Source organism: Lissotriton helveticus, chromosome 3_1 (genome assembly GCF_964261635.1).
Source record: "Lissotriton helveticus chromosome 3_1, aLisHel1.1, whole genome shotgun sequence".
In the NCBI taxonomy this organism is placed as follows: domain Eukaryota; kingdom Metazoa; phylum Chordata; class Amphibia; order Caudata; family Salamandridae; genus Lissotriton; species Lissotriton helveticus.
In genome coordinates, this window is record NC_136061.1 from 162330773 (window position 1) to 162349787 (window position 19015).

Here is a 19015-nt window from a genome sequence, read left to right on the forward strand (position 1 = left end):
AATACATATATACAATAAAGCTAATTTACAACATCATACATCCCAAACAATTTTTTTTTTAAACAAGGACAACATATAATAAGTTCATATACATTTGATTGAACCAGAGCATAGAGCAACAAATAATTAGAGCAGATGTTGCATTGCCAAAAGCAAAGAGCGACCTGTTATCACAGTGGAATTTGAAACCCATCGAGGGCCACCACAAGTGTGGGAATTGCGTAGCTTGTCCCAGCGCCATCGAAGGGAAAGAATTTTGTCATCAGGGTACCAAATGGAAACACTCAGAATTCTCAAATTGTAGAACTAAAAATGTAGTGTACGTGATACTGTGCCCTAGCAATAAAATCTATATTGGCAAGACAAGCCAGCAGGCCAATTTACGCATTAGCCAACATAGATCTCGGATAAAGAAGAAAGTGATGACTGCCCCCATGGTGGAGCATTTTGTCGAAAAGGGACATGATGAGAATGCCTTTAAATGGTCCATCTTATATACAATGAACCAGATGCATCGCCCTTTAGATGGAGAAAGAATGCTACTGCAAAAGAAGGCCTATCTAATTCTGAAATGTAACAGCACTCAGATGGGGTTGAATAACCTGTCTGAAGTAGGAAGGTTGTGAACCGTTTGTAATCAGAAGCCTCTGTTTCGACTAAATTGACAAATGAACTGTTTTCTATTGTGATGACTTGGCCGTCGGTAGATACCTGTCTATTTGTAGTAATACCTTTGCTATAATTCCGAATACAGGAATTCATTCCATCCCCTTATGCATTGAATATGGCTAGTTAGTAGGTCCTCTTACTGGTTTCGAATATGTCAACTCTCTAAGTAGAAGCGCAATAAAATATCTAACTTGCTCTTGCGTGCGCACGATTTAGGATGTGTGACTACATGTCCCACAATCCTTGCTTAAACACCGCGGTATAAAACGAGAAAGCAAATAGCGGACCGCCATCTTGGATTTTTTCGAGATCCTTTTGGCGGATACACTGTTGCAACAGGTAACAAAGAACGCTCCATAAAAGATATTTAATCTGGCGCCCAAGAAATGTTTAGGTAACATCTAAAATATTGGCGATTGTTTTGTTTAAGGCTCGCGCACATCTTAGAATACCACGCATGAAACAGGAGAAAAACGACTACGCTGGTGTTTGTGAGAACATCCGTGTGCAAGGTATTAAAACGTGTTTTTAACTAAGATACTTTTGACTGTGTAGAGATGCCCGAAAACAAACACTCAAAATACTCGTTATTGTCCCTTTAGATTTTGCGCTCGTCTTTGAACAAACTCGAGAGAATTACAAACAAAGGAGATTATATTCGTGCGAGAAAAATATGTCGGGTAAACCGACTTTGGACTGCTTCTTTGACAAATAATATTCATACAACACTAGGAGAGAAAAAGGTATGTCTAAACACTGGCGCTCCCCGCAATTTAGATGCTATTACGAAGAAAGAAATGACTAATAGCTGTCATTTTCTTTGGTATGTGCGGTACGCACAGTAAAGAGCCATTGCACGACGAATTGAACCTAATTACAGAAGTCTTTGAGAATAAAGAAAACGCTGTACAAAGCTTCTTGCCTTATTAGAACTGGGTAGGTAGAAGTGGGCATACTTATGCGATTCTATAAGCATTCATGTGTAACCAGAATGGTAAAAAGCATCACACCTTGCAATTAAAACGTTATTGTTTTTTCATACATAGACAAAAGAAAAAGGCCCTGATGAGAATCCAGGAACTAGTTTCCTGGTTTCGAAACGCGTCGGCAGACCAGAGGAGTTAAATGGTTGATTATAGCTCAAAATAACATTAGTTAGCTTTAAAAATTTCTATCAAACTTCATCTACTGTTCATTCTCCTCGTCATTTTGATTTTGTCTTTCATTTATTGGAATCAAATGTATATGAACTTATTATATGTTGTCCTTGTTTGAAAAAAATTTTTGTTTGTGATGTATGATGTTGGAAATTAGCTTTATTGTATATATGTATTGTTCTATTAATGTTTATAAGTTGCAATGTACAGTTGTGTAAATATATAAATGTACAGTTATTCTCCTTTTTGTCATTTAAAAGAAAAAATAGTCTTGAAAGAAAAAGAAACAAGCATTAGAAATGCAATCGGGCTCGGATTTATTTGAGTTTGAGCTAATGGCATTATAAATGCCAATGTATTGTTGCTATGTGTTGTGGAGTGTGTTCATGTGGTGTGTACTGCCAGTGATCTCCTTGTGAGTGTGAGAATATTGCACCGTTACTGCCTGTGGTCTCCTTGTGAGTGTAAGAAGCTTGCACAGCTGCTGCCTGTGATGTCCTACTCACTACTCTACTCTGCACTCACTACTCTACTCACTACTCTACTCACTACTCTGCACTCACTACTCTGCACTCACTACTCACTACTCTACTCACTACTCACTACTCTGCACTCACTACTCACTACTCTACTCACTACTCACTACTCTGCACTCACTACTCACTACTCTGCACTCACTACTCACTACTCTGCACTCACTACTCACTACTCTGCACTCACTACTCACTACTCTACTCACTACTCACTACTCTACTCACTACTCTGCACTCACTACTCTACTCACTACTCACTACTCACTACTCACTACTCACTACTCTACTCACTACTCTACTCACTACTCACTACTCACTACTCTGCACTCACTACTCACTACTCTGCACTCACTACTCTGCACTCACTACTCACTACTCTGCACTCACTACTCACTACTCTACTCACTACTCACTACTCTACTCACTACTCTGCACTCACTACTCTACTCACTACTCACTACTCTACTCACTACTCACTACTCACTACTCACTACTCACTACTCACTACTCTACTCTACTCACTACTCACTACTCTACTCACTACTCTACTCACTACTCACTACTCACTACTCACTACTCTGCACTCACTACTCACTACTCTGCACTCACTACTCACTACTCACTACTCTACTCACTACTCTACTCACTACTCTACTCACTACTCTACTCACTACTCACTACTCTACTCACTACTCTACTCACTACTCACTACTCTACTCACTACTCACTACTCTACTCACTACTCTACTCACTACTCACTACTCTACTCACTACTCTACTCACTACTCACTACTCACTACTCTACTCACTACTCACTACTCTACTCACTACTCACTACTCTACTCACTACTCTACTCACTACTCTACTCACTACTCTACTCACTACTCTACTCACTACTCTACTCTACTCACTACTCTACTCACTACTCACTACTCTACTCACTACTCACTACTCTACTCTACTCACTACTCACTACTCTACTCACTACTCTACTCACTACTCACTACTCTACTCACTACTCTACTCACTACTCTACTCACTACTCTACTCACTACTCACTACTCTACTCTACTCACTACTCTACTCACTACTCACCTCACTACTCACTACTCTACTCACTACTCACTACTCTACTCACTACTCTACTCACTACTCACTACTCTACTCACTACTCTACTCACTACTCTACTCGAAATACCACACACACACACACACTCAGCAGCAAGCAGAGCGTGGACATAAAATTAAAAACTAACGGCAGGCCCAATAAAGAAATCGTCACACACTCCAACACGCTAAATGTCACATACATATTAAATGGTATAAAGGACAACTGGCACAAACATACACACATGTACCGTCTGTAATATAAAGATAAGCAGCAAACACAATAAATGCTATACGTACAAACGAAACTGTACACATCCACCCAAATGACAACACCCATGCACCAAAAACTCAAACGTACTACATAATACCAAAGAGGAGACAGAAACTAGTTAACATGTATACAAGTAAATTAAATAAACTCCAAATAGCACAAAATAAGTGCAAGACATACAAACCAAAAGGCACACAAGCGACACAATTAGCAAATGAACCTACCAACAGAGATTTGTTAAAAGTCGCCTAAATGCACATTATATGTACATAATCAAATGGTATTCGAATGCAGCTGAAATGCCCACTCCGATCATTAATCTGTGAATGAAGCACAAATGATGAAACACACAGGGCCTGGATAAGTATCTGCCCACCAGCGCTTATTAATCAAAGACAAATATCGCTCTGAAACGTTTACTTTGTTCCAGGCAGAAGGGATTTATTCAGTTTTCAATGTGAACAAGGCCCGAATTCTATTCCTCTCAGAAAAGTGCAGCTAGCTCTGTCACATTACAAGGTAAAAATCTGTTTCTCATTAGAATATAAATGCAAATAAAAATTCCTGTTGTCAAGAAATATTTTCCAACTGGGTGGGCCTGCCCACTTCCCTCCGGCTCGATTTCACACTTCTGTTTCTGCAAAGAACTTGATAAATCTTTCCAATTGGTGATGGAAAAACGTAAAACCCCAAATACTAATTTAAACATACAAACGTTCGAAATGTGCAGCAAAAACGAAACTAGACCGAGAGAGCGGAACCAAAGTGGAAAAAAAAAACATGTCTGCAAGAGCCAAACATACCCATGGGCCGCTTGAAGTCACATTATTATGTCAGTCACATCATAGCGCTTTAGGGCTTTCACCTTATTCACAACCACTTTCACTTCCCTTACTTTTCTGAGGCACATTCAGGTTCTCTATCTATTCTAGACTCTCTGTATTTCTCTCTATCCCATCTCTCTGTGTCTCTCCCGCTCCTGCAAATACTGGGCAAATACTGGTATTAGGCGCTACAAACTACTCCTGCCCTTCCCTCCTAGACATTTTGCACCTCGAGGCACTGTCCCTGGGCCAGTCTTTGGGGTACTCGTTTGCTGAGAACCTTGACCTTCTGCGCTTAAAGGCTCTGTGTCCAGGACCTGTGGCTCACGATGCAGCCTACTGCACCCCCCTCATGCTCCGGCACCCTCGGGCTGATGACTCTTCTAAACTAGCGTTCATGGGCAGCTGAGAGTGCCTCGAGGCGCGCCGCGCGTGGCATGGACAGTAATCCCTAGTGCCCTGTGCAGGTGGTGGTCAGTAGGCTGGAGGAAGTGGTCTGCGTGGAGAATGGCATCCAAGCTCTGGGGTACAGCTATCAATACAAGGGCCTGTTCTCAGTCTTTGGCTCCTTTCTGATAAGGCAGCTCAGTTGGCTTATGCACTGCCTGAAGCGATCTGCTTTTAAAGTGAGAGTCACGATATCAGTTTAGCAGGGCCGCCCAATCCTGCTAACCTGACTGCCTCGGGTTCAGCAGCTTAGGGAGAACTGGTGATGCGTGCAATAAAGGAACGATCGTTGCTCATACACTTAACTATCCCTGAATAGGAGATATAAACACATGTAGGACTTAGAGGGGGATTTTCTTGCACTGTCAGTGACCTAGTCAAAGAGGTCACGAACGAGCCGAAACTATCAGAACTCCAACTTTCCGCACAAGGACCCCATAAATACATTTGCCCAGGGCGCCCCAAATGCATGAAACTACCGGCATGTTATTAAAGCGTTACAGCGTAACAAGGTTCTATAAAATTAATTACCTTGGGCCCGGGGAGGAATGCACGCCTCGAGTAATTAGAGAATACTGCATTTAGTAGATTCTTGCTGCGCTGTAATGGAACCCCAAGAGGTACGACACTCTCGGTTGGCACGAGTTCGGGGAATAATAGAGGTAGAGATAGCGCTGCAATGGATTTCATTCGGCCCCTCGAAATATAAGAGTTGGGCGTGCTCACTTCACTCGCTCCACACGGCGAGCACACAACTGACACCGAACCTCACAGGAACCTTTAAAAATTGCTGTAAACAACGCATTCCACAGAAAGTGTATTACCCTATTATACAAGGCGGCAAAACCCAACATGCATTTAGAGGTAACTCCGCAGCATCAGCGTGGGGGGCAGGTTTAGGTCCCTTGACAGATGAAATATTGGCCCATTGCTGTCCACAAACGGATGAGCTCCCGCCCAAGCAGTCAGTGGCGTCTAATCCACTACGGCCACACTCAGTGTATATTGGACTCCCTAATACATAGACTGGGGCTGAAGGAAGACCGGGTGTGTCTGTTGTGGGGAGGAGGGTGCAGAGTTTCTCCACCAGGACTGGAGTTCTGCAGTGGCTTGTAGGTTTTGGTGTGAAGTCTTCGCTTCTCTACAAGAAATCACTGAGGTCCGTTTTTTTTTTGCCGAGTTTTATATAGCGGAAACTTGACCCGAATCGGGTATCAGAGCGCTTTACAGAGCACCAGTTACGTTACATGAGGACACAACACTCACCTTTAAAGTTGCTGGGGACGGCCGCCGGTGCAATCTGCAGACTGCAGAGTTCACAGGAGAGGAGGGGCTGGGGCCGGGAGGAGCAGCTCAGGCTCGCAGTCCGTAGTCGCAGGCTCCGCTCAACTCGAAAGGAATTTGAAAAGGAGGAAGTGGGGGGGGGTCCCCAAAGATAAAGGGCAAAGGTATGGGGCGGGGCAGTACCCTACCTGACGCGCCCACCACAGCACCACTGACTAAATAATCTGACCCACGATTGGGTCACAGGAACCCCAGGGCAGGTCAGCACACTTTTGGGGGCAGGTCGGGAAGTTGCTGCTGGTATTCGCAGACCCTCATTGGAAGCAGCTTCCCGCCTGCAAAGATATACGGCCCTGCAGGTGTTACTTGTGGGCAGGAGCCGCAGGGCACAGAGAAAAGGGGTGTGATGACTGAGGAGGCAACATTCGGTAAGACTGAGCACCCCCGCAATGGATTCCTGCGCGGAGCCCGACTCACCTCCCTGCTTGGCATCGTTCATCCCGCACGCTCCCTGCAAACAGTCATAAAAGTCCAGGTCCGGCCAGTCAGAGCCGACGGGGATGCATCTGTGAACGGGCAAGTGCGCCCTTTGCTTGCGGGGGCCCCTCAGCCCCTGCTGCGTGCTCCGGAAGAGCCCCTTGTCTCGCAGGGCAGACCGCTTTTGTATCAGCAGAGATAAGGCAGCAGCCGGTGCGGGCTGCTCACAGTTAGGTATCCCATACGCTTGTCTTGCATCCTCCTCCTCTTCCCCCCTCCCTCCACGGGGCTCCCTCGTCGCGCCTGCGTACACCCAGTACACACAGTCCATGCTTCCCGACTCAGAGGGGGTGGGAGGGGCGCTGAGGAGAGAGGGAGGACATCTGCGAGCTTACCGTGTCACTGTTCTGTTGAATGCTATGGTGTACGCGCTCGCACCATCTGGATTGCATTACACGGGCACTCTGACAGCTCGTAATTAAGATTAATCACTCTGCCGTGCTCGTTCTCGCACACAATATGCCACATCGGGCACGCGTAAATTACTTACAGCCTATCACGTCAATGCTACTACATACACAGCACAGGGAAGACGAATCACTAGGCAGATGACAGAATACACTAAGGAATGTGTCTGTTCAGAGCCCTAGAGATCCTTTCTTTCTTCTTTAGCATTAGGAGCTCGAAGCTCCACCCCCTTTGTGGGCGGAGGCAGAGCCCTAAAAATGAATGGTAGAAAATAAAAATACCTGGTCAAACTATAAAAGTGATTTTTTTGGCCTTTACAAATAGTTTTGTATAGAAGTTAGGGGGGTGTAGGCACATTTTGTGGTTTTGTGGCCTTATCTAAAGGACACGCGTGTAGCGACCCAATAGGCAGACAGCATTAATTTACTAGTATGTGTAAAGTGCACGGTCTCCCAGAAGGGTATCTAGGCACTGAACAACAGATGTTTATAATTACGCAACTTAATGGTACTCATATTATTGACCCTACAAGGATTAAAGGCTGCGTGGACCCGCCAGGATTTTAACCTGTGACTATGAGGTCAAACACAGGCCGCCAGAGTCGACGCATTAGTCCACTAAACCACCAGACCAGACACATCACTTTTTATGATGGACTTGTATCATGTTTTAAAGAAGCACGTGTAGACCGGTGCAGTCAGCATTAAGGTAAAGGGCGGCTGACCTTAGGACTGTACAATAGCTACTGGTAGGATACCCAGAGCACACAAAGCTGTTGATAGTATCAAGTGGGGGTTAAGACACTATGGAGCAAGAGAACTACCGTAACCAAGAAGACTATCGTTCAACATACAAACTTTTAGACAGAAGGATCCATTCCAAATAAGATTGCAGGTGGAATATTACTGGCAAACACTTGTGCTTTGTGATTGCACAACAGAATAGGTTACAAATGTTAGCAGAGAAGGCAAGCAGTGTACTATGACACAACATATGGTCAAGCATGCACCAAGCAAAACATTCTCACTTTTCTAGGATACTGTTAGTAAATAAAACATATATTCTTCTTCCATGGAAATGTTTGCAGATGTTCCTATTGCAAACATACACAAAGCTGTTACCAGGAACTATACCCCTGCATTTTGCGGACACTTGGCTAGAGCTGATGCAATGACATTTGACCAATTTGGTGAGGCTGCGCTGAGTCTGGCAAATGAAGCTCCCAAATTATCACCTCGATTCCCTAGTGAAGCAATTCTTACGTTTCTATAAATTCTTAATCAAGACTTATTGAGAATGTATGGGATTTATAGAACACTTATAGGACACGTACTGTTGTGCCAGCCAACAAGAGGCACGCTAACCTGAGGATATGGCTACAAATTCAGCATAGGCATCTCTACAATTAGAAGTCAATGCTGCTTTTCAGTGGTTGTTCACGATCATGACTTGTTTCCCTGCTAAACCATTTACGTTACTGCTTCTTGATTTACGGATTGATGTTACGGATGCTACTTACGTTGAATTGTCATGAAATCTGCAAAGTTCCAGATGAGTTCTCCAATCACATATAGTTTTCTTTTCTTGTCAAATATGGAATGATAATGCCTAAGTACAATGTTCTGGTACTCCTCAGTAAACATAACAGGAGGGTCCTGTAATCCAGGTGAAGAAAAGGAAAATCCAGCTTTAGTTATTGTTTTGCGCGTGCTCAACTTTTTCATTTAAGTCTATAAGCAAACCATTAAACTTTACAAAAATAAAATTATGTTCCATCGATAAGGAAGCAGATTATATTGTATCATATCATATATCTTTTAACAAATGATTTACTATCCAAATAAAATGCTTTCCAGTTTAACCAGGAACTCAAATGGCCAATTAATTTACTGATGTTTAAGCAAATGTTTTGGTTCGAAGTATTTAGTAACCCATTAGCCACTTTTCAAGGAACAAGGAACTACCACCTCTTGTGGCAATATCAGTCTCACATTTACTTAGCATCAACCGTCAATCCTGCCGCAAAATGCCAAATCAAACACACTGCTCCCCTAAAGGGACACTGTCCAAAATGTGTCATGTGCAATGTATAAGATTTTTGTTCTTGACCGGCGATGTCACTTGTAAAATTGATGATCTCAACTAAATTTCCTTCACACCAGCGGTTCTTAACCTGTGGTCTGGGGACCCCTGGGGGGCCACGGCTGCTTAGAAAATTAAACAATATTAAGAGATTAATAAAGCGTATATAGAGAAACAAAATGTAAATTGAAGCATTTCAAATGTTCTGTAAATGTGAAGGAATATGAAACTGTAGGCTAAAACTTAAGTTGGTATCCTCGGATTGGTTCATTGGGGCACTGTAAGTGCATCAAACAGAATATAGTATGGGCGATGAGCCACCTCAATTGATTTAGTTAAGTTTCAACCTTTGATTTAAATTAAAATGTGGATTTTGTTTTATATTTGTGAATTAAATAAAACATTTAATCATTGGTGTATTTGTTTGATGAATACTTGTTTCTGCATTTTTGTGTATTGTTTGCAGTTCAAATCAACAAAATAGCTACGGTTGGGTGCAATACTCAGTGGGGGTCCCTAAATTCCATTAAAAACTCAGTGGGGCCCGGGTTCCAGTTATGATTAAGTGTGGGCGGGGGGTCCATAAAAGTCAAAAGTTAAGAACCGCTGCTCTACACGATCTGCTTGAGGATTCTTAATGCCAGTCTGAAGATCAAGAAACATAATTTATTACCCTGAAACAGTAACATAGTGGTAATCACAGATTTCGACATTTCTGTACGCCATATCTGCACACTGTGGTATGCTGTGGCTTTGGAACTAAGAGCTCCAAATTCAGATTTCCAATCCAGCAGTCCACATCTGACAACATTGTGGCATCTCAGAATAATCACATTATCTGTGTGGCACAATGTTATTGTGTTTTTATCCAGGAGCCTAAACCGATATTCCTATTTTATGCCCTTGTCCAGTTATAATCAATAATGTCCATACAACGGCATAATAATCATATCCATATTCAGTCGTAGCACATGCTGTCACATTAAGCAAGGCTACTTCCCCGGCCCCCTAGAAAGCACAACGAGTTCTCTAAACAAATCCAAACCTCCAGCAACCTGGGAAATCCCCCTTGCTTTGTTTTGATTTCATCCTAGAACTCCTGTAAAGCACTGTAAGAACGGCCAGTTCTTAGTGACATCTTTATTGACGTTTTATGTCCAGCCTTACGTCAAACCCAGCACCTTACAGGTATAAATATACCAACGTTGCCTTAAGCAAACACACGGTGGTGGTATTGGGAGCAGCTATCTACTTGCCCGAGAGCCCAGCTGATGCGAGAGCCCACGGACGCTGCCCCTCCCTTTTGACGCACTGAGAGAGACGCTGTCTTTTCTCCTGCCGAGAAATCCAGCTCCGGTGTTTCCAGATACCTTCGCGGGTTACTGGGATATCGAGTCCTGAGAGAGAGATACCAGACCTCCTGCTTTCTAATACCCAGGTACGGAGCTGACTAAACCCTTAAAGAGAATTCTTGAGTTAGATTCTTGGCAAAACGAACTTAACTTAATCTGCTAATTACTTACTCCTTCCCACGTATTAGGCTTAGGTCAGGTACACAGGGGTAGGCGTATTTAGAAGCACCAGTTGAGTACGTTAGTCAATGTATATATGTATATATATTCTATCTATTTTAAAGTATCTTATGGCTAAGAAACCATATCAATGCTTTTACAGTATTATTTTATAATCCTCCTTTTACTGTACGCACTTTACTTTACTATGAGTATTGCAATCATGGCAATTCATTTCTCTTGTATGAGGAAGAAGACTGCTCAATAAATTACACCTTTTATTGAAAACGGCCGTCTCTCTTTTCTCTGCACTCTGGTGAAACTAAGTATGCACACATGACTGAGTGAAATAGCTGTCTATTGTTTTCACACGACTCTAGAGATACACTCTTATTCTGAGGGAGCAAAGTTGTCATGTTATATGGTTGTCAGAAGCTAATCCCTTCTTGTCTATCCAGGGAGGTTAAACCCCTCGTTTATTCGAGAAAGTTTCTAGTGACCTCTGAGCTAGCTGGCAAAAACTTAAGTCTAATATAGTCAGTAGAGACCTAGATAACCCCAGTCCTACGTCTACACTGCTGAATATATTATTCCAATGCGCAGAGCCTATTGGGAATATAGGAACTACACTACAATGTACTTACCTGCAAAATCCTGGAGCAACAAGAAAACTCACCTGGGCAGCTGTACATGGTTCAAACTATTAGTACCTGGCATATGAAATGTATAAAAGTACCCCTTAGGATTTCACATATAATGCAAGTAACTTGCTATTCGTTTATTGCTTACCTGCTGCCTATGCAGAGATTTATGGATGTTCTAAAGTAGATTACACAGCAGAACTGCTTATTGGACGAAGCCTCGCTAGCTTTTTGCCAAATTGGTTGTGCACCTTAGCCAGAGTAAAATAAACAAGAAGTACTACTACTGGAGACAATCTGCTTAATATTCACATGGCCATTGAACATTTGGAAGACATCTAGGATCTCTTAGATCACTAGATTTAATATAACAACCAAAAGGGCCTCAGCTGGTCAGGACCCACTGAAGAAATATACATTTGTAGGGACTTGCATTAAAGCCCTTAGTAAAGTTGATCGCTATGGCTGAGGTGGGGAATTAAACAGTTAATGCATTTGCTGGAAAGTTAGGGATATTTAAAATGGAAGATAGTACTGATCCCTGCGGGCAGCTGCACCACCCTGTCTTTTAAATTTCACTTTTTGGTCTACCCTTTGTTTTACCACAATTGACTCAACATCTGTGAGCCCAGTGGAGATGCTCTCTCCACAATGTGATTTGCACAACTTTACTAGAAGAACACAAGCACTGGAAAAAGACTTCTTAGCTGTACCCTCGGAGAGGAGTTTACTGACCCCTCCTTGTAAAATCAACTCAGTTCACCATAACTTAGATCCAACTTGTCCATTAATTGTATAGGTAATGGCAGTCACTTGGAGAAACACAAGATACACATGATAAGGACTTCTTGCTCCTGTCCCAACCAAGGGAAGGATCAACCTAGGCCGTAGAGAAGTTGTACTTCTGCGCCCTACTGTAAAGACTAGAACTGCCTTACCCCGAGAGCAAGAGCAACACCCAAATGACTGAAGCCAGTGTGAGCATGACTGGAATCAGGAAAGGATTTTGCATCTTGGCACGCCTAGGTTGCCCTGTGATGTATTCCTATAGGTTCTGTATCGATTCCCCTATTCCTGACCCTGTTCTGGTTAATAATTAACTAGCAGCCAACCCACGGTGCAAAAAAACGTTATCTGATTAAGCCACACCACGGCACAGAAACGTGTTATCTGATTAGGTAATAACGCATGCCATCTAATTAGACAAGCACTATTCCTCCAGCCCCTGATAAGGCATACGGAGTTCTCAAAACAAATCAAACCTATGACAACCTGGGAATATCCCTGCGGCCATTGTTTTGATTTCACCGAGAACTTCAGCAAAAGAATGTGCGAACAAGCCCGTTCGTATGACATCCTTATTGACGTATCCATGTCCATCCTTACGTCAATCTCGACACCTTACAGGTATAAATATTACCGACATTGCCTTAAGCAAACACACGCGGTGGTGACGAGATCGGAGCAGCGAGACGCGCTGAGGAGCCCAGCAGAAAGCGAAGCCCACACGCGCTGCCCCGCCTTCCTGACGCGCTGAGAACGAGACGCTGCTTTTCTCCTGCCGAGAAATCCAGCTCCGGCGCTTCCAAGCGGCCCTCGCAGGCAGCTGGAATATCAAGACCAGAGACGAGAGATACCAGCCCTCAACCATTCTAGATCTCAGGTACAGAACTGAATAACCCCTTACAGAGAATTCTTGAGTCAGTCACTTGGCAAAACAAACTTAACTTAAACTGCTACTTATCTACTCCCGCCCACGTATTAGGCTTAGGTCAGGTACACTGGGGTAGGCGTGGTTAGAAGCACCAGTTGAGTACGATTAGTCAAATGTATATATGTATGTATCTATTTTATCAGTTTTAAATATCATATGGCTTAGAAACCATATCAATGCTTCTGCTGTATTATTTTATACTTCTGCTTTTATTGTATGCACTTCACTTAACCATAAGCATCGCAATAATATCGATTCATTTCTCTTGTACGAGAAAAGAGACTGATCAATAAATACCATCTTTTATTGAACACGCCCGTCTCTTCCTTTTCTCTACAATCTGGTGAAACTAAGAATGCACGTACTGACTGAGTAAAATAAGTTGTCTTTTGTTTTCACACGACTCTAGAGATACACTCTTGATTAGGGGAGAGCAAAGTTGTCATGTTCTATGGTTGTCAGAAACTAAATCCCTTCTTGTCTATCCAAGGAAGTTAAACTCCTCCTTGCCTATTCGAGAAAGTTTCTAGTGAACTCTGAGCTAGCTGGCAAAACCAAAAACTTTAAGTCTAATATCGTCAGTAGAAGACCTAGTTAACCTCTGCCCTAGGTCTATACTATTGAAGATATTATTCCAATGCGCAGAGCCTATTGGGATAATAGGAACTACACTACAGCCCCTTGAGAGATATCATGCTATTCAGATAGAGAGGGACACAAGATTTTTTTTCTCTATCCCCTCAAATGCCCCACCCAAAGTCCTTCATAATGGCATAGGTTAATTACTAAGATTACAGAACTATTTGATCTTCCTATGATGTGCAATTCCATAAATATGAGACGTTAAAGGAATGACAGAAAGTGCTTCCCAGTTGCCTGTGGGAAATAATGAATCCAAAGGGTGCTACATATCAATTTGAATGCAGCTCCGACTAAACAACTCAGTCTGCAACTCGATGTCTGCGACTTGTTTACCTACCTCCAGAGATCCCACCTTGTATCTGAGTCAATCTGTTGGATAGAGGAGATTGAAGACCAGTTGGGGATATTACTGGTCTTCTCTTAAACAGAGTCTGTGGTCCACTGTCAATGATCAGTGAATCTACAGTGGTTCAGTTAAGTGGACACTAGAACTTTGAATTTGGGAGCACTATGTTTTGCTAAACCGAAAACTCTCTTGGTTTGGGAATCCTTGTTTATGTTCTGCTAGTGTATGTGGGTTCCATGCCATTTAGCTGTCCTCTAAAACCCTAAACCAAAGAATAAGCACATAAAAATCACAAGCTATTGTGAACATTCTTTTTTTTTATAGGAAACAATACCCATAGTAAAGAGCTGGGACTCAAAAGTATTTAGAGGGCTCAGGGACGAAGATACCAACTGAAATTATATATTTTCTTCCCTCACAAGAAATGTTTTGCTTTATGCTTCTTTCTTATCTCCAGGGAGATGGGAGGTCCACATGTAAATAAGCAACACAACAAGCTCCAAAATTATTGTTACAGTGAAGTAGCATTTTGTATGTGTGTTGTAGATGTACGTGTTGTGCCTAAATTGCAAAGCAGTACCCTCTTCCTCTAAACTGATGCCTGTCGAAAAATGTAGAGGAATGAAAGATTTCCTAGCTATTGGTATGGAAAGTTTCAATTCTGTTAAGGACACCGAAGCGAGGATTATGCTGTACTTTCTTCACTTTTATTATCAGCAGCCATGTTAACAACAAAGATTTAATTTACAATAAAACCTGGAAGAAGTCAACAAAGTAATGTCCAATCAACTGTGACAGGAACCCCACGATAATCCTACGTCCCTATCCTTTCTCCTCTTTCTACCTGCGACAGAACATGAGAAACATCATCTTCAGTCTTGCTTTGACCCATCCGATCCTGAATGGACATAAACATATGCCATGAAAATTCATACTTACGACTTCATAAACAGGTTAAACAGAGATTGAAGCAAATTTCAAATATATCTTCTTCAGTCCACAGATGAACACATGCTAGCAGATGGAATGTATGACCATACCAACCATCACATCCAGGGGAGGGTGTAACCAAAAGTAACTAATCCTCTCCTCCATGTCCATAATAGAATTTCAACTTTCCGTTACGATAGCTAGGATATTTTACATTCTATGTCAGGACTGGAGGCGAAGATTATGCTGGTTTAAAGCTTTTCCACAACCTGAGAAGCAATGCTAGGGACTGGTTTAAAGGAAAACATTTTTAAAGGTAGAATCGGCAGACCAGTCCGCTGCATTGAGTATATGCTCCAGGCGAGCCCCCAAAAGAGAACCCCTTTGAGGCCACGGCACCTTCAATTGAATGAGCACCAAATATCTTGTGTGAATGCCAGCTTCTTGCATAGCCCATCTAACCCATCTGGCGTTAGTAGGGGAAAACACTGCCTTATATGGCTTCCTGAGGGCAATCAGAAGTTGCCTCTCACCATGTGGGCAGACATCTGCTGTCATTGTCTTGAAGCTCTTAATACACCAAACACAATTTTGAGGAATCTGGAAAGGGATGGTAAGAAACCACACATCAATTACATTTCGTACATCTTGAAATATGAAAAGTAACCCTGTCTATGGTAAATTCTCTACCAGTAACATTGAGCACTCTTACATCCGAGATCCTTTGACATGAAACCAAGCATAGGAGGGTAGTGAGCTTAGCTGATATCTTTTTCCTCAAAAGGTACTTATTGGACTGCCATGCCAGGAAAAAGTTCAGGACCTTGTGGACGTCCCATAGCGCTGAATAACGAGGCTCCAGAAGAAGGGATAATCTAATGCTTCACAGAAGCTTCCTCATCAAGGGGTGGTCTCCCAGAGGTGCATGACCTGCCGATATCTCCAACTTGAAGGTATTGATGGATGTATAAGCCAAACCCTCTGCAACCAATGAAGAGAGGAAATTCAAGCTATGGACAATGTCTGCCCCCACCGGATCCCGGAATAGACACATTTTTACTAATGTGACCTTATTGATCTCAGGCCTCAAAAACAAAGACTATATTTTCACATGAGAAATCAGAACTGTGGGTGGACCTAACTATTATATCAAATGTCCTTAGTACTCCCAATCTCATCTTCTCCATGTTTAACTTCACGGAATTGGCAGCCATCCAAAACATGACCGCTGATATACAAGACTTAAATTTGTCTTTGGTATGTCCCAAAGAGTCATCAAGGCAGCTGACCATCTGTGTGTCACCCGCATTAGTCATAAAAATAAAGCTTAAGGTTTGAACAAGGAGAGCGATGGTAGCCACATAAATATTAAAACAAAGGTGTGAGAAATTAGGATATTGCTTGAGGGGGTAGACTTTCTGTATGTAAATGTATCTTGCATGGTTAGCCTGAAAACTTGGCATGGACCCAAGTCTCTACGACCTATGTTTCACATCTCTCTCCATACTATAGGCACTTAGGGCCTTATGTATCAATGTTGGGTTTTTCGATTCTCAAATAGCGAATTTTTGAGAATCGCTATTTGAGAATCGCAAAACGCTATGTATGTAGGATTTGCAATAAATTTTGCGAATCCTACATATTCCTTAATTGAGAATCACAAATTGCGATTCGCAATTAAGGAATATCTCCCCATTCATTCCTATGGGCCTTCAGGCCCATAGGAATGAATGGGAAGAATGGGAAGACATTCTCATTTTGCGATTCCCAATTAGAGAATCGCAAATTGAGAATGCAATTGCAAGTGTGCCAGGGTGTCAAAAGGACACCTTGTTGCACCCCTGAAATGAGCATGGGTGAACATGTGTTGCACATACATGACCTAAGGGCATATGTGTTCGCCACATGCCACTTTGAAAAATGCAAACATTTGCACTTTTGAAAGAAATCGCAAATTACCACCAACCTGTAGTTGGTGGTAATTTGCGATTCCTTTAGCCATATTCACACAACTTTGGTGCCTCATACATTACATTTAAGGAATCGCAATTCACGATTTCTTAAATACATTCGCAAAATAAGGAATTGCAAGTTTTGCGATTCCTTATTTTGCAAGGCAGTTTTTCTTTAATACATACCATTAAGCCTAATTGCGATCGCAATTTTGAATGATACATATGGTCCTTAGTCCATTTCTTTAGTGGCACTGAATTAAACGAAGGTCTAGGGGACCGGTGTTCACTGATGCAGTATTAATATGCTCACAATGCTGCACATAATGGGGCAGGATGGGCACACCCTGATCCCCAGGGCTGTGTTGTCATTTGTAAAGTCAAAATAAAAAATAAAAATTAGAGTCACAGGCACTGCAGTACCAGCTTCTTGTACTACGATAGCAGCTGTAGTGCCACAGCACCAGAGTGCTGAAAAAAACGTATTAAAAATCAACTTAAAAAAAAAAAGAAGTCTGATCACAGATAAGACCCTGCTGCCAACCACCATTGCTCAGGCTAAAGGCTGCATGCAGTGGCTGTGGGCCGCTCAATGGAAGGTTGTGTGCAGCAGGGAAGTCTGGGGGGGGGGGGCACCTAAAAGGGGGGAGGAGTTAAGTCCCTCCAGCCAACTTCCTGCAGCGTACAGCTGAAGGTTATGCGCAGTGGGATGTTGGATACCTCCTGCGGGTCTTGGCTACCCGCTCGGGGTTGGTGCTGGCGGGTATTTGGGCATAGAGTCACAGCCTGTGGGTGGATAGACGCAGTGGTTGGGCCCTCCCAAATTGGGGGGGGGGGGGGGGGGGGTTGGTTGGTTGGTTGTCCACAAAGAACTGGGTGTATGGCCAGGTGAGAGGTCAGGCTCTGTAGCCAACCTCGGAACTGTGGTACTCAGCAAGGCCCTCAGTGAGGTACCTCTGTACCAGTATTGGTACTGCTGTACCGATTTTTTTTTTTTTTTTTTTTTTTTTAAATATGAGAAAGGTCTAGTCAAAGACCTGACCCTGTGGCTAATTTCCACTATGCAGGACACTGTCCACGCGCATTAGCTGGGCCATGTGGCTACTAATCCCACTGTGCAAGTTTTAAGGATGTGTGCAGTGATGGTTGGAGGAGTTAAGTGCTGGGCCAGGCCAGAGGCTAGGCCTTACAGTCATCCCACCCATGTGCATTGCCAAAAGCTGTGCCCAGCAGGAAGGTTAGACGTAGGTTGCCTGAGAGGTGAGGCGTAAGCTCCACTTTGAATGTGACCAAAAACACCAGATATTCACTGAGAAAAACCCAGAAGTTAAAGCAAGTAAGGTTATAGTTAGTTTAGAACATGGAAGTCGCTTCATTAAAATGCCAGTATAACACATGCCATGTGACCTAAACCTGATGTCACAGGAAACGAAATCACATGAACTTTGACCTGATGACATCATAGAAAGTGACATCACTTGCCCTTTGATCCACACTTATGTTATCACAGAAAGTGGCATTACACACACTGACCTGGTGATACCACAGGAAGTGACATCATCTGCCCTTTGGACCACCATGAAATCAAAGGAAGCGCCACTGCATGACCTTTGTCTTTGTGCTATCGCAGGAAGTGATGCATCTAACTTTCGGTTACTTACTTCACACACAGAAGCTGGAAAATCTTTACAGATACAAAGAAGTACCCGACAAACAAAAAATACTTTGAATTCTATTGAAAATTCAGCTGCATACATGGTTTCAGGTAGTATCGTTAGATATACAATTAAGATAATGTAGCATTGATTAGGTATCTATCAAATAGTGCACAACAATGGAGAACTAGCCATTGAACCTTTCCTGGTTTGCTATCATTCATTTCCTCTATAGAAAACATGCACATGACTGGTACAGTACTTGTGTTGATCAATATCTGCATTAGCAATTTAAAGAGTG

At 42.7% G+C, this 19015-nt stretch overlaps 1 protein-coding gene across 1 annotated transcript in view; it reads right to left on the bottom strand.

The window, feature by feature from the left end:
* GUSB (glucuronidase beta) overlaps positions 1-19015 on the bottom strand; it is a 205581-nt gene that overhangs the window by 55616 nt on the left and 130950 nt on the right. Inside the window, exon 11 of the mRNA XM_078679464.1 lies at positions 8761-8896. Coding sequence (XP_078535590.1) covers positions 8761-8896 — 136 coding nt within the window. The remainder of the gene's footprint in view (positions 1-8760; positions 8897-19015) is intronic.